The sequence below is a fragment of the Lolium perenne genome, chromosome 1, assembly GCF_019359855.2.
Source record: "Lolium perenne isolate Kyuss_39 chromosome 1, Kyuss_2.0, whole genome shotgun sequence".
Lineage (NCBI taxonomy): Eukaryota > Viridiplantae > Streptophyta > Magnoliopsida > Poales > Poaceae > Lolium > Lolium perenne.
Genome location: NC_067244.2, coordinates 265,290,440 through 265,301,298, shown reverse-complemented (window position 1 = coordinate 265,301,298; position 10,859 = coordinate 265,290,440). Strand labels below are relative to the sequence as shown.

General features: G+C 43.6%; 2 protein-coding genes across 2 annotated transcripts; one reads left to right on the top strand and one right to left on the bottom strand.

The window, feature by feature from the left end:
- The first annotated feature begins 766 nt into the window (after positions 1-766).
- LOC127327912 (eukaryotic initiation factor 4A-6-like) lies at positions 767-1,274 on the top strand. The gene has a single exon (XM_051354730.2). The coding sequence runs from the start codon at positions 779-781 to the stop codon at positions 1,256-1,258; it is 480 nt and encodes a 159-aa protein (XP_051210690.1). The 5' UTR covers positions 767-778; the 3' UTR covers positions 1,259-1,274.
- Positions 1,275-2,862: 1,588 nt separating this feature from the next.
- Positions 2,863-10,085, bottom strand: LOC127327845 (paired amphipathic helix protein Sin3-like 5). Its single transcript, XM_051354646.2, has 18 exons — positions 9,994-10,085; positions 9,318-9,383; positions 7,529-7,738; positions 7,207-7,417; positions 7,010-7,111; positions 6,780-6,902; positions 6,480-6,558; positions 5,887-6,044; positions 5,656-5,813; positions 5,421-5,527; positions 5,074-5,328; positions 4,640-4,923; positions 4,243-4,560; positions 4,047-4,105; positions 3,806-3,944; positions 3,567-3,668; positions 3,284-3,387; positions 2,863-3,211 (listed from the first exon to the last, which is right to left on the bottom strand). Exons 3-18 carry the CDS (start codon positions 7,690-7,692, stop codon positions 3,133-3,135), a joined length of 2,442 nt encoding a protein of 813 aa, XP_051210606.1. The 5' UTR covers positions 7,693-7,738; positions 9,318-9,383; positions 9,994-10,085; the 3' UTR covers positions 2,863-3,132.
- Between the last annotated feature and the right edge of the window lie 774 nt (positions 10,086-10,859).

Here is a 10,859-nt window from a genome sequence, read left to right as displayed (position 1 = left end):
CCTCTAAACCTAGTCGCACCACCTCTCCTCCTTCTTCCTCTAAACCTACTCGCACCACCTCGGCCCCTCAATCCATCATATCCATTCGCTTTAACGTGCACACTTTCTGACTTTCTCTCAGGAAGGGCTCTGGAAGTAGAGAGAAGATGGTAAGAATTATCAATGACTGATTAAGGAAATAATCAAGGGGACTCTCTTTTCGTTCAAAGGAAAGGATCCGGCGGCCGGGAGCGAGAGGGACTCTTTCAGTCGGGAACCAGTATAAGGCTATATAAGCGGCGCCCGCCTTAATTTCTCTCGTCCCTCCTCTCCTCAACCTTACCGTCAACATGGGCCGGTGTTTTGCGAAGAAAAGTGTCTTCTCTCCGAAGGAAATAATAGCGCGAAAGGAAAGGATCTTTGGGAAGGAAAGTTTAAATTACAGGCTAACATGTAAGGAAAGGAAATGATGCCGGTAACAAAAGCAGGCCATCTGTTGCCACATTGACCAACCAAGCTAACCCCCCCACCCGCCCGCTGAAAATTCTCGGCCGCCGTCCAGCGATAAAACCCTGAGCGCCGGCTCGCCGTCCGATCGCGTCGCGCGTTTGGGTGTCCGTCACGTCGAGCTTTTGGTACGAGCTCTCGTTCGCACCTGTCTTTCCTTCGGCGTTGGTTTATTTACACCTGGGCCGGTGTTGAGTAGATGTTCAACTTTCTTTTGCTGATCATGTACCGTCAACATGTCCTGCTGCCAACATGCTCATGTTTTTCTGTTCAGTGCACACGGGACACGGCCATGGCAGGAACGCTGATCTACTGCGACGTGCAGAAGGAGGAGTGGAAGCTCGACACTCTCGGCGACCTCTGCGAATCGTCGCCCGTCGCCCAGCGCGCCGTCTTCGTGAACACCGGCGGCAAGGTGGACTGGCTCGCCGACAAGATGAGGGGGATGGGCCACGCAGTCTCCGCGATGCACGAAGGCATGGACCAGAACTCCAGGGACGTCGCCATGGCGGAGTTCAGAGCTGGGGCTTCGAGCGTTCTCGTCGCCAGCGACCAGCTGGCACCTGGTGGTAACGACGATCAGCAGGTTGTCTCCATCGTCGTCAACTACGACCTGCCGACTCGGCCTGAGAACTACCTCCATCGCGTCGGGCATAGCGGTCGGCCCGTCAACTTCGTCACCACGCAGGACGTGAGGATCCTGTCCGACATCCAGACGTTGCCCAACGTCGTCGTCCAGGAATTCACGTCCAATGTCGCTGGCCTTTTCTAGATTGATTCCTATTGGATATGAGTTTATTTTTGTTAAATATATGAAACTCTCTGGAGTAGCTAAGGTCAGTTTGAATCGTGCGTCTCTCAAGAGTTTTTGGTATGCAATGTTCGGATCTCTTGGGCGGAGACACTAATTTAACTGATGCTACCCGCGTATTGCAACGGCATATTATTTGTACATTGTAGTGTTTAAATAGTTATAATATCTCCCTATTTGCATAATTAATATGCATAGCCGACACGAGAAAAGAATAGGTTTTTTAGAGAAATAACTTACTACTTGTAGTAGGTGAATTAGAGGAAGGCCTGTGCTTCCATAGATCCCCAAGCCAACATTTGCATAACCGTATCATTATGCACGTGCTCCTTTCGCTAGTGCTAGCGGGTTGGGCTAGGTTAGCTCCCGAAGATCCATATCGATTGTACCCTTGTACTCGTTGAAAGGGTATACGGTGTATCCTTGTACTCGTTGAAAGGGTATACGGTGTATGTATGTTCCGGTGTATGTACGTTTTGGTGTATACGTCCGATGGATCGATGTGGTGGTCGTCGTCGGTTGTCACTTTCCATTCTCACGTACCTTGGTCAGCTTGTCGCAGTCGCCATCCCGGTCATCTTCGATCTAGATCTGCTCCGGTGAATACTGCTTGTCCATCCGATCGCGGCAAGGATCCGGAGTCCAACGTTGGCCCGACTCCACCCCTCCCACGGTCGCCATTCATACCTAGGGTTTTGATCCCCCCGTCTTGTTGAAGCCGGCTGATCCCTCACCACCGCCATTTCCACGTACCCCGGTCGATCGTAGCAGGCGTGGCCGATTACGGCGATCTCCTATCCTTCCCGCATCCGGTGGATCGATGGTCGTCCCCGCGGTGCGCATGACAACGATACCGCGGCGAACGTCTAAGTCATCCAACCTCCGCCTCCCCACGATCGACATATAGGTAATTCCATTGCAATGCAGAGCAAGAGGTCGTGCGCACCGCCGCCGAGCCCAACTTCCCGTGGCTGCCCAGATTGCCACCGACGCCTAGAAGAGGTTAGCCCTCCGTGCCATAGTGTTATTATTTTCTTATTCCATGTACTTTATAGGATGTATTGTCGCGTTTGTGCGTATGGTTTAATTTGTTGTTCAAAATTTTACCAAATGTGGGATATTTTTTGTTAATCTGCATTACACAATGAATTCCAAGCCGAGTTTTTATGTTGATTAGGTCAATGATGTTGATTTTATTTGGACAGATGGATGGCTCTATGGTTTCTGGAATTGATAATGAGAACATAACTATGGACATTGATGACTCCAGATGGGAGGGTTTTGATAGTTCATCTTCAGAAGATGAAGATGAAGCACCGTCTGATGATGATGATAGCATTTTTTGTGATTAAGGGGAAAAAAAATTGGCTAGCAGGATCTTCATATACACCTACTAAGGTTCAGAAAGTCTTGTTCAAAATTGAGAAAGTTTCACCTCGAGGAGCTTCTTATATTTCATAATGGCATCGCACACTCGAGACTACTCTCAGTACCCGTTTCCATACCGGTTTATAAGCGTGCTTGCATAAAAACTTTGCCCATTAATTTAGTAAAATAAATATGAAAAAATTATAAAAAGAAAGTTTCAATGGTACAACTTTTATGATCTATATCTCATATTTTGTTGATCGAATTAGTGGCTAAAATTTTCTCGAAACACCTAATGACTACTTCAGCACATGAACTGCTCGCAAGCGGATTTTGAGGCCCTGCACACAGACCGCTTGCCATATTTTAGAACTCTTACAACGGCAATCTAGCATCTCCGATCGTATAATCGGAGCTCTTACACTAAGGTACAAATACATGTATACAAAATAACCATCATAACCATTTCACCTTCCACTATGAGTTTGAAACCCTTCTCCAAGCCGAGGGGAACTCACTCCATCGCTCTCCAACTTGCGTTTCTTCCTAAAAAAATATGCCTCGTGTTGCATTAGAGAAAACAAAAAATCGAAGTCCATTTGAGGGGTCGATCCCTACCTTCTCTCAAAGTGACGCGGCTTAAGTTTTCCGGTATCATCAAGAGCTTTGTCTCGCTCCTCTCCGGCATGCTTTGGCGAGCCGTCTGATGGATTACTTGGAAACTGAACAAGACAAAAAGCACAAGCATCAGTAATAATGTGAAAAGGAACTAAAATACACTTTGCATCAAAACGCAACTCAATGTACTAACATACGCCCGATGAACTGGGAGGAAAATGAAGTAGGCTGGATTATACATTCGAACACTTAGGATGGAAGATTAAAAAGATTGCAGGATTACGTTTTGATGTTGGGACAAAATTTTGGGTGAAGTTGGTCTCCTTAAGTTCTCCAGGAACTGAACAAGTAAGTTATCCTGATCGCTTGAAGAAATTATACAAATCTGCAAGTAAAGATAAGTCAATTATGCATGACCAGGCATCTGGGAAGTGTTAACTGAACGATTTACAATGGTCAAAGTATGAAAATAGATAGTCAGTCAAAATTCAAAGTAATTATCCGATGCTGTATTTGGATTACCTGCTTGATAACCCGGTTTATCACTATGTCCAGAGTAAAAAGTTTAAACGACTTTGGCCCAAGGAATTTCAGGCAGAAGTCCTCAAATTTATAATTATCAATAGAGCGATCAAGTAGCCTGACCAGTTTCTCCTTGAATCTGCACCATTCCATACAAAAAATTGTAAATTTATAACCAACTCCTTCACAATAGTAATGAGCAATTGTGCTTAGATAGACAAGTAGGCTTCCTGGACATTACTCTGCATATAGATCATCAGTGCACAAATCTCTTGCGGTCCGTAGTCTCTCATAAAAAATCTGCCATACAAGCAAAAATAAATAAATTATAGTGCAACAACATATCGTGATTTTTGCAAAAGAAACTAGTCTGTTGATTTCCAACAAAAAAAAACAGGGGCAACAACCATTAGTGAAAGAAAGAGTGATTGAAATACCTGGTAAAGCCTGCGGAGCACAACGAGAGAACAACAGGTGCCCCCTTTCATGCCACGCGGTTTAGCTATTCTTTTGAATTGTTGCCTTGATTCATACTGATTTTCAGGTTCGTTCATGTGGTCATGAGTAGTAGGGCCGGGTTCATCTCCACTGGAAGCACCAACACCATGACTTTCTGGTCGTTTTCTAGGACCAAGCATGACATCACACTTGATGATTTTGGTATCAGGTACAAACTCACCCTCCTCGATGTCCCCTCCAAAACCATCTTGTGAATAACTACACTCATTGGATTTTTTCCTTGGAGATTCATCTCTCTGAAACGAAAATTGATAGAACACAGGTTAGTTTTACACCACCTAAATACTGAAAACTATTTTATCTGTGTATGATTACCTTGGAAGATAAAGGAAGCTTAGCAGGCAAAGCGAGAAAATCTTTGTTGGTACCACAATATTCACAAGCTTTTTCGGGAGCTACAGTTTCGCCCAAGGATGGACACATATATTGAGCAGAAAGAAAGGGGTGTACTATTTTTGTCCAAGTCATCATCTGCTTCACTTCAGAAGCGCATGCAGAGGAAATAACACTGCTTATGTCCCTGTGCACGTCAGGATTAGCATATTCATCTGCGCCATTCAGCCTCATTCTATTGATTTCTTTGGCTTCGGCCAGTAAAGCTGCAAGGAGGGCGTGTAAGAAAACAATCTTGAGTACATAGCTCAATGAGGTTCGGCAGTGCCTAATGCTAATTACAAATACTTCTAATATTCTTGCTTTTTAGGGGAATTACTAGTATTCTTGGAATAGAGTGAAAATTTAAAAAATACCTTTTTGGCTCATTCTCTTTGCATCTAAGTGTTTGAAAGAGGGGCCACGGTGATCAAGCGATCTGTAGTAATTTTTGGCAATAACTTGTGAGTTGGCCCTATGCAGATATAAGCGCGCGTCTGACAAACCTTCAACCTTCTGATTTAAACGAGAAAGTAGAACAGCAAGAACAGCACTAGTATTCTGACTCTCCAACAATTCGTCAAGATCACTGTCATCGGCATATAGTCTTTCAATGCACCTCATATGTAGAGCTTTGCACGGGCAAATTCAAAGAAAACATTTTAGTTAGTTAACTGAATAAAGATGCTAACTCCAAATATCACTGCCAACATATCATTCTTACGAGAGAGATGTTCCTTAATATTCAAAGGGCTTCCAGCATGATCTTGAAGATTTTTAATAAAGTCAGCAGTCGAACGAAACCGCTCTAATAGCACGTCACTCTCAAACCTTAAAAAGAAGACAACGGGAATCATCACAAAATTAGAAGGGCATTATGAAAACTCTGTTATCCCCTGATAATTGACAGAATGAAACAAAGGTCAAACAAGGAGACAAATTAGCAACTGGATACTTACATGTGTACTTCACAAGAAAATATTTCCGTTTCATATTCATTTTTAGCTTTGAGCTTAGAGTTCTCTGATTCCTCACTCCCAGATCTGCCACAAACCAAAGCATCGTTGAGAACAGACCTTCCAAGTTTGGTTCGGTAACTTGATTGAAGAGTTCTACACTGCAATTGAGCAGGAGTATGTTAGTTATGCCAGTAATTTACATGAGAAACTCAAGAGCATGCATAAATTTACATTATGTGGTAGCCGGTAATAGCTAGGAGTGCAAGGTTTGCAGTTGGTGAGATTGACTTGCGGGGGTAACTTCTCCTCAAGTCTGTAAGTAATCCAGTCTGGCAAGGGTTTAACATTGTCTTCCTCGTCCTCTTCGGCAAAAAGTGATTCTTCAATACCTAGCACAAATAAGTACATCCGTGTTGAAACAATAATCATACTGCAGGATACAAATTATCTGTTTCATCTAAGATCACTTATGTCAAAACAATATTGAGTAAAAACACTATCGTTTCTTTGTTTCAATGAAATGAAAGGAACCACGGAGCGGTCCCTGTTTTGCTAAAAAAAAAAAAATTGGCTTCTTGGTCAATAGCTAGGAAGCACTTAAAAATAATAGCTCGAGTGATGTACTGCAAAAAAATGTTAAGAAAAGGGGATGCATGTTTTGCATATAGTTATCATGGGTGAATTGAGGTCAAGCACGAACAGCCTACTTGTATTGCAAACAGAATGAACATTAAATGCATATAGTTATCATCGGTGAATGTTGAGGCCAAGCACATACGGCCTACTTGTATTGAGAACAGAATGAATATAAAATTTTGGCAAACCTTCTTGTCTCGTATTGGTCACTTTGATCTCGATACCATCCAAGGTGTGATTAGCATCTGGAGTAAAGCATAAATCGGCCTGAAAAGGAGAACCGATAGATGATTATGTCAGATGAGCTCATAATACAGAAGTAAAATTATTTCACTTTGATGAGAAAGCTTAAGTGTTCTAGTCTTCTGCACTCATAAACATTGTCAGCGAATAGAAGTGTTATATAAGAAAAATAGCTAACACATAAGCCATTTCATATAAACAACACGTGCCATTGTAATCAATGATATGTGTGCGCAATGTGCTACCTTGCCCACATGACCAGTCTTCGAATTTCTCTCATGTGCCAGAAGCGCCTGTATTTCAGGAGGGAAAAATTTATTTGTAAATTCTTCTAGCAACGCTGGACAGTTACTCATGCATCCCTTCATCTACAAGCAGAAAGAACTATTAATCATACTCCTTGGGATTTCCAATGTTTGCTCAGAAATTACTCAAGAATTACAAAGTATACAGTTACTTAAGAATAGATATGTACAATATGGAAAACTTCTCTGGCGGTCATGGTTCTTTTCCTGTAAAATTCTACCAGGGTTTGCAACATTGTTTTATAATTGTCATCACTGATGTCAGGACATATCTGCAGTCATAAAATAATTTGAAGATCAGAATTAACAACCACAGGCGCCGAAGAACAACCCACAATAGGGGCAACCATGATATTTTCTTCTGCACCTTCGCTCTCTGAAGTAAATCAAACGGAATCTGTATCGAGGCGTTAATATCAACATCAGCATCGTCACTTTCAAGAAAATGGATGGGGCTACGGCCTTGGGTAAAGTCCAGGAATCCCCGTTTGACGGGAGCACAGTCTTGAAATAGCTTCATCGCCTCTTTGATGCAGTTTTCGGAGCAGATGCTCCTTATTTCACCATCAGGATCCGCACTGCAGTTGGGAATTGTGTGTGAATGCAGTTGGCAGGGCAACCATATTGACATTTGAAGATAGGGAAACGTATTAACATGTTCAAGAAAATTGTTCAGACAAGATGCTTACCATTGTTTCCAAATCTCAATCATGGTATTCACGAACTCATTGTACACGTCACTGGGGAGGTTGTCCCTTGCAAACATCAAGCATTGCATAGTTTCTACCATGTATGCCTTTTTCCCCCTTCTGTGTCCAACGCTTTCGGCATCCGGCTCATCAGGGGCTACCATTTTATTTCAACACTGCTAGCACCACCGAGCAGGCCAGAAGAAACACCTTCAGGGCACACACACACGAATGCATAAATTGGCGGCATGACGTGAGAGTGAGACTACATATTTTCTTACTACATCTATTTGACGAGTGTTCTGCATTTCCTATCAGCAACTCAGCATACATAAAGCTATCACTATAGGATAAGAAAAGGATTTTCTATTTGCAAGTCAAATAAGATATCATCCAACTAAGATGTTGTTTATGACTTGTAAAATGGTCAACGAGGACAACTACACAATTTCCATTCATCAACCTTGCCCAGACTGTCAACTTATAGAAGTAAAAGACTCATAGATATTAACTAGTACTCTGAGAGTGATTCCCCAGTTTTTCTCTGAGGTAGGTTGGCCTAGCGAGCGACCGCTTGTGGTGCCCGTAGTTCTTGTAACTATCTTATGCAGATCTCCTGCTAGTTCACTAAAGAAACAATCAGTACTAACTCAGACTAAGAAATTGACTGACCAAGTTGTATATACAGATGCTTAAACGTGCAGCTCATCAATTTCCATATACAAACACTCGAAATCCAAGACTCGGAACAGCATCTTAAACCAGGCTAATTTTTTTAAGATAATACATTTTTTATTAAATTTCAGAAATAATACAGTTTTTTGGACCGACGCCAATAAGTACCTATCGGCGTACTGGACGCCAAAAGGTTCCTGTCGGCGTAGAGGACGCCGAGGACGTATTATTTTTGGAAATTTCTTAAATCACGTACTATTTCTGAAATTTAATAAAAAAAATGTATTGTTTTAAGCAAATAGCCGGCTCTAACCAGTATCCGCGTGCAGTGATCGATGCTGATCGTGCTTTGAACCAGTATACTTTCTTTTCATCTTTGAAACAAGTTTCAGACATTAGAATTCCAAAGTCGACACTGAAATACTCCCTAAATCCCTAACGCTTCGTTTGGATGTTCGCATTGGGGGGCTAGGTATTGTATTGAGTTGAATGTCCAATACCTAGGATATTGATATTGAGCATGAATGCCAATACTACTGTTTGGATGTGTTAGATATTTGGGACCCATACTAGATATTGAGATCGAATGTCAAATGTTGTTTGGATGGTAAAATGATATATTTCAGTGGTAGGATACTTGGACCATTATACTGTGTTTCACAATATCTTTGTAGTCACACTGAACAAGCAGATAATATATTGAGAACAGTACGTAGCAACAATAATTTGAAGTCCCATTCATAATCCATCATAAGCAAGCACATACAAATGATACAGTCTGAAGCATACAAAGATGTTGTATTAGCATGTCATGCAATCTGTGGTAACCATGGCTAACTCGTCCAACATTTGAAACTACAATGTAGATCAATTTTATTAGCATGTCATGCAATCTGTGGTAACAATATTTCAGAAATTGAAAACAAGAACAAGCAGACAAATAAATCATCAGATCATATTAATCAAGCCAACGCATTCAAAAGCAAAGCATCATGCAACAACACATCACAAGGTTGCAGATCAAGTGAGAAAATATGGACAGGGGCCACAGACAGACCCTGATGGAGGTCACAGACATCAGATCGAGGGGAGGACAGGGACCTGGGACACAAACCTGTGCTGGACGAAGGCCGCCGGAGCTCGAAGGTACGTGCGCCGGCCGTCAGAGCACCCGCGGAACCTGCAAATTCGGAAAATACGGAGGATGAGAGGGGCGGGAGAGAGATACCACGGGAGAGTGAACTCCATGGGCATTGGAAGGTCGAGTGGAGGCTGGCGGAGTCGATCCGGGCAGGGGGTACCTGCGCCGCCGCCTGCGATACTGGGTTACGCGTGCGAGTTGAGAGAGGAGAAGAACGAACCGTTGCGTGGTCGGACGGAACGACCGAATACACATCAATCTCCAGCCTTACCCCTAGACACACGATACAGCGATCTAGAATACACGATACGATACGATGCGATCGATCTAATCAACCAAGCACTCCCCGCAAGAACAAGAAACACCAGCTCCGGCGCCAGCTGCGTCCCAGTGTCCGGTCGCCCTAGCCGGGCGAGCACCCAGCCGGCGGCCGCCGCCGTAGGCGCGCACGCGTCCGGCGGGAACTCGACCGATTTCCCCCGCTTAATAAACAGCAGCAGCTATACACACTCCATGGCGCGAAATAAACCCAAAACTAGTCAGGACGATTGCCGGCCACAACTCGAGATTGATTGCTCGGCCGGCCTCGCGGCGCCGGGCACGCGCGCGGCGGAAAGGAAATGCGTGCGTGGGTGGAGTCGATGCGTACCTGCGGGCGGCGCTCGGCCGGTCGTCTTGGCGCGAAGAGTATGGACTGGACGGAGCCCTCCGTGGAGTCTGGACGCGGGCGAGGAGGAAGGGGAAGAGGAAGGCGATAAGCGGGGGAGAAGGGTATTTAAGCGCTCCTCGGTCGGTTTGGGGCTTTTGGGAGCGGGTACTATTTCTATTCTACTTTCGGTGACCGATTCCTCGTCGATCCAGGTTTATGAGTCAATCCACTTTTTGTTGCGCAAAAAAGTTGGGCACCATTGGAATCTAAAATGCCATGGCAATATCTTCTACACACTAAAAGTTAGATGTATCTTATAGATAAAGTTGAGTAATTTATTTCCGAATAGAGGCCGAGTATGTCACAACTTGTAACAATATATATATACCTTAACTGTTGTAGCTTCTGGCTTTATATATAGTTGGCCACTCTTGTGTCTTTTATCTAAACAAAATAAGCAACCTATTTAATTAATATTCTTATTATATACGGAGTATCTTCTTTACTATTAGTTTGCTAGAGGTGGTGTCCGTCCGTTAAAAAACCATGGTACGTCAAAAAGAAATTGTTTCCTACCCTCGTACGTTAAAAAACCGGGAACGAGCCTTCCCAGTAAAACCGGAATCAACGCCAACGATCGCGCCATCTACTAATTCTGCCCTGGCTAGATGAAGAAAAACCAGCGAACCTGTCCTCTGTCGATTCCTCCGACGTAAATAAAACCGCAAACTAATATTACAGGCTTTGCCACCGCCAAGTGAAAATATCGATTCGCTGATCGATCTATTCGGTGGGAAGGAAAGATCCTGAGCAAATCAACACGATAGGCGGAGGACGCCGGGGCTTGGGCGCTAGGTCGCGTGGAG

Coding starts and splice junctions, on each gene's coding strand:
- LOC127327912 (XM_051354730.2), top strand. CDS start 779: ATGGCAGGAACGCTGATCTACTGCGACGTGCAGAAGGAGGAGTGGAAG.
- LOC127327845 (XM_051354646.2), bottom strand. CDS start 7,692: ATGGTAGCCCCTGATGAGCCGGATGCCGAAAGCGTTGGACACAGAAGG. Junction 7,112..7,206: donor ATTTACTTCAGAGAGCGAAG/GTGCAGAAGAAA, acceptor TTATGACTGCAG/ATATGTCCTGACATCAGTGA. Junction 6,045..6,479: donor GACCAATACGAGACAAGAAG/GTTTGCCAAAAT, acceptor TATTTGTGCTAG/GTATTGAAGAATCACTTTTT.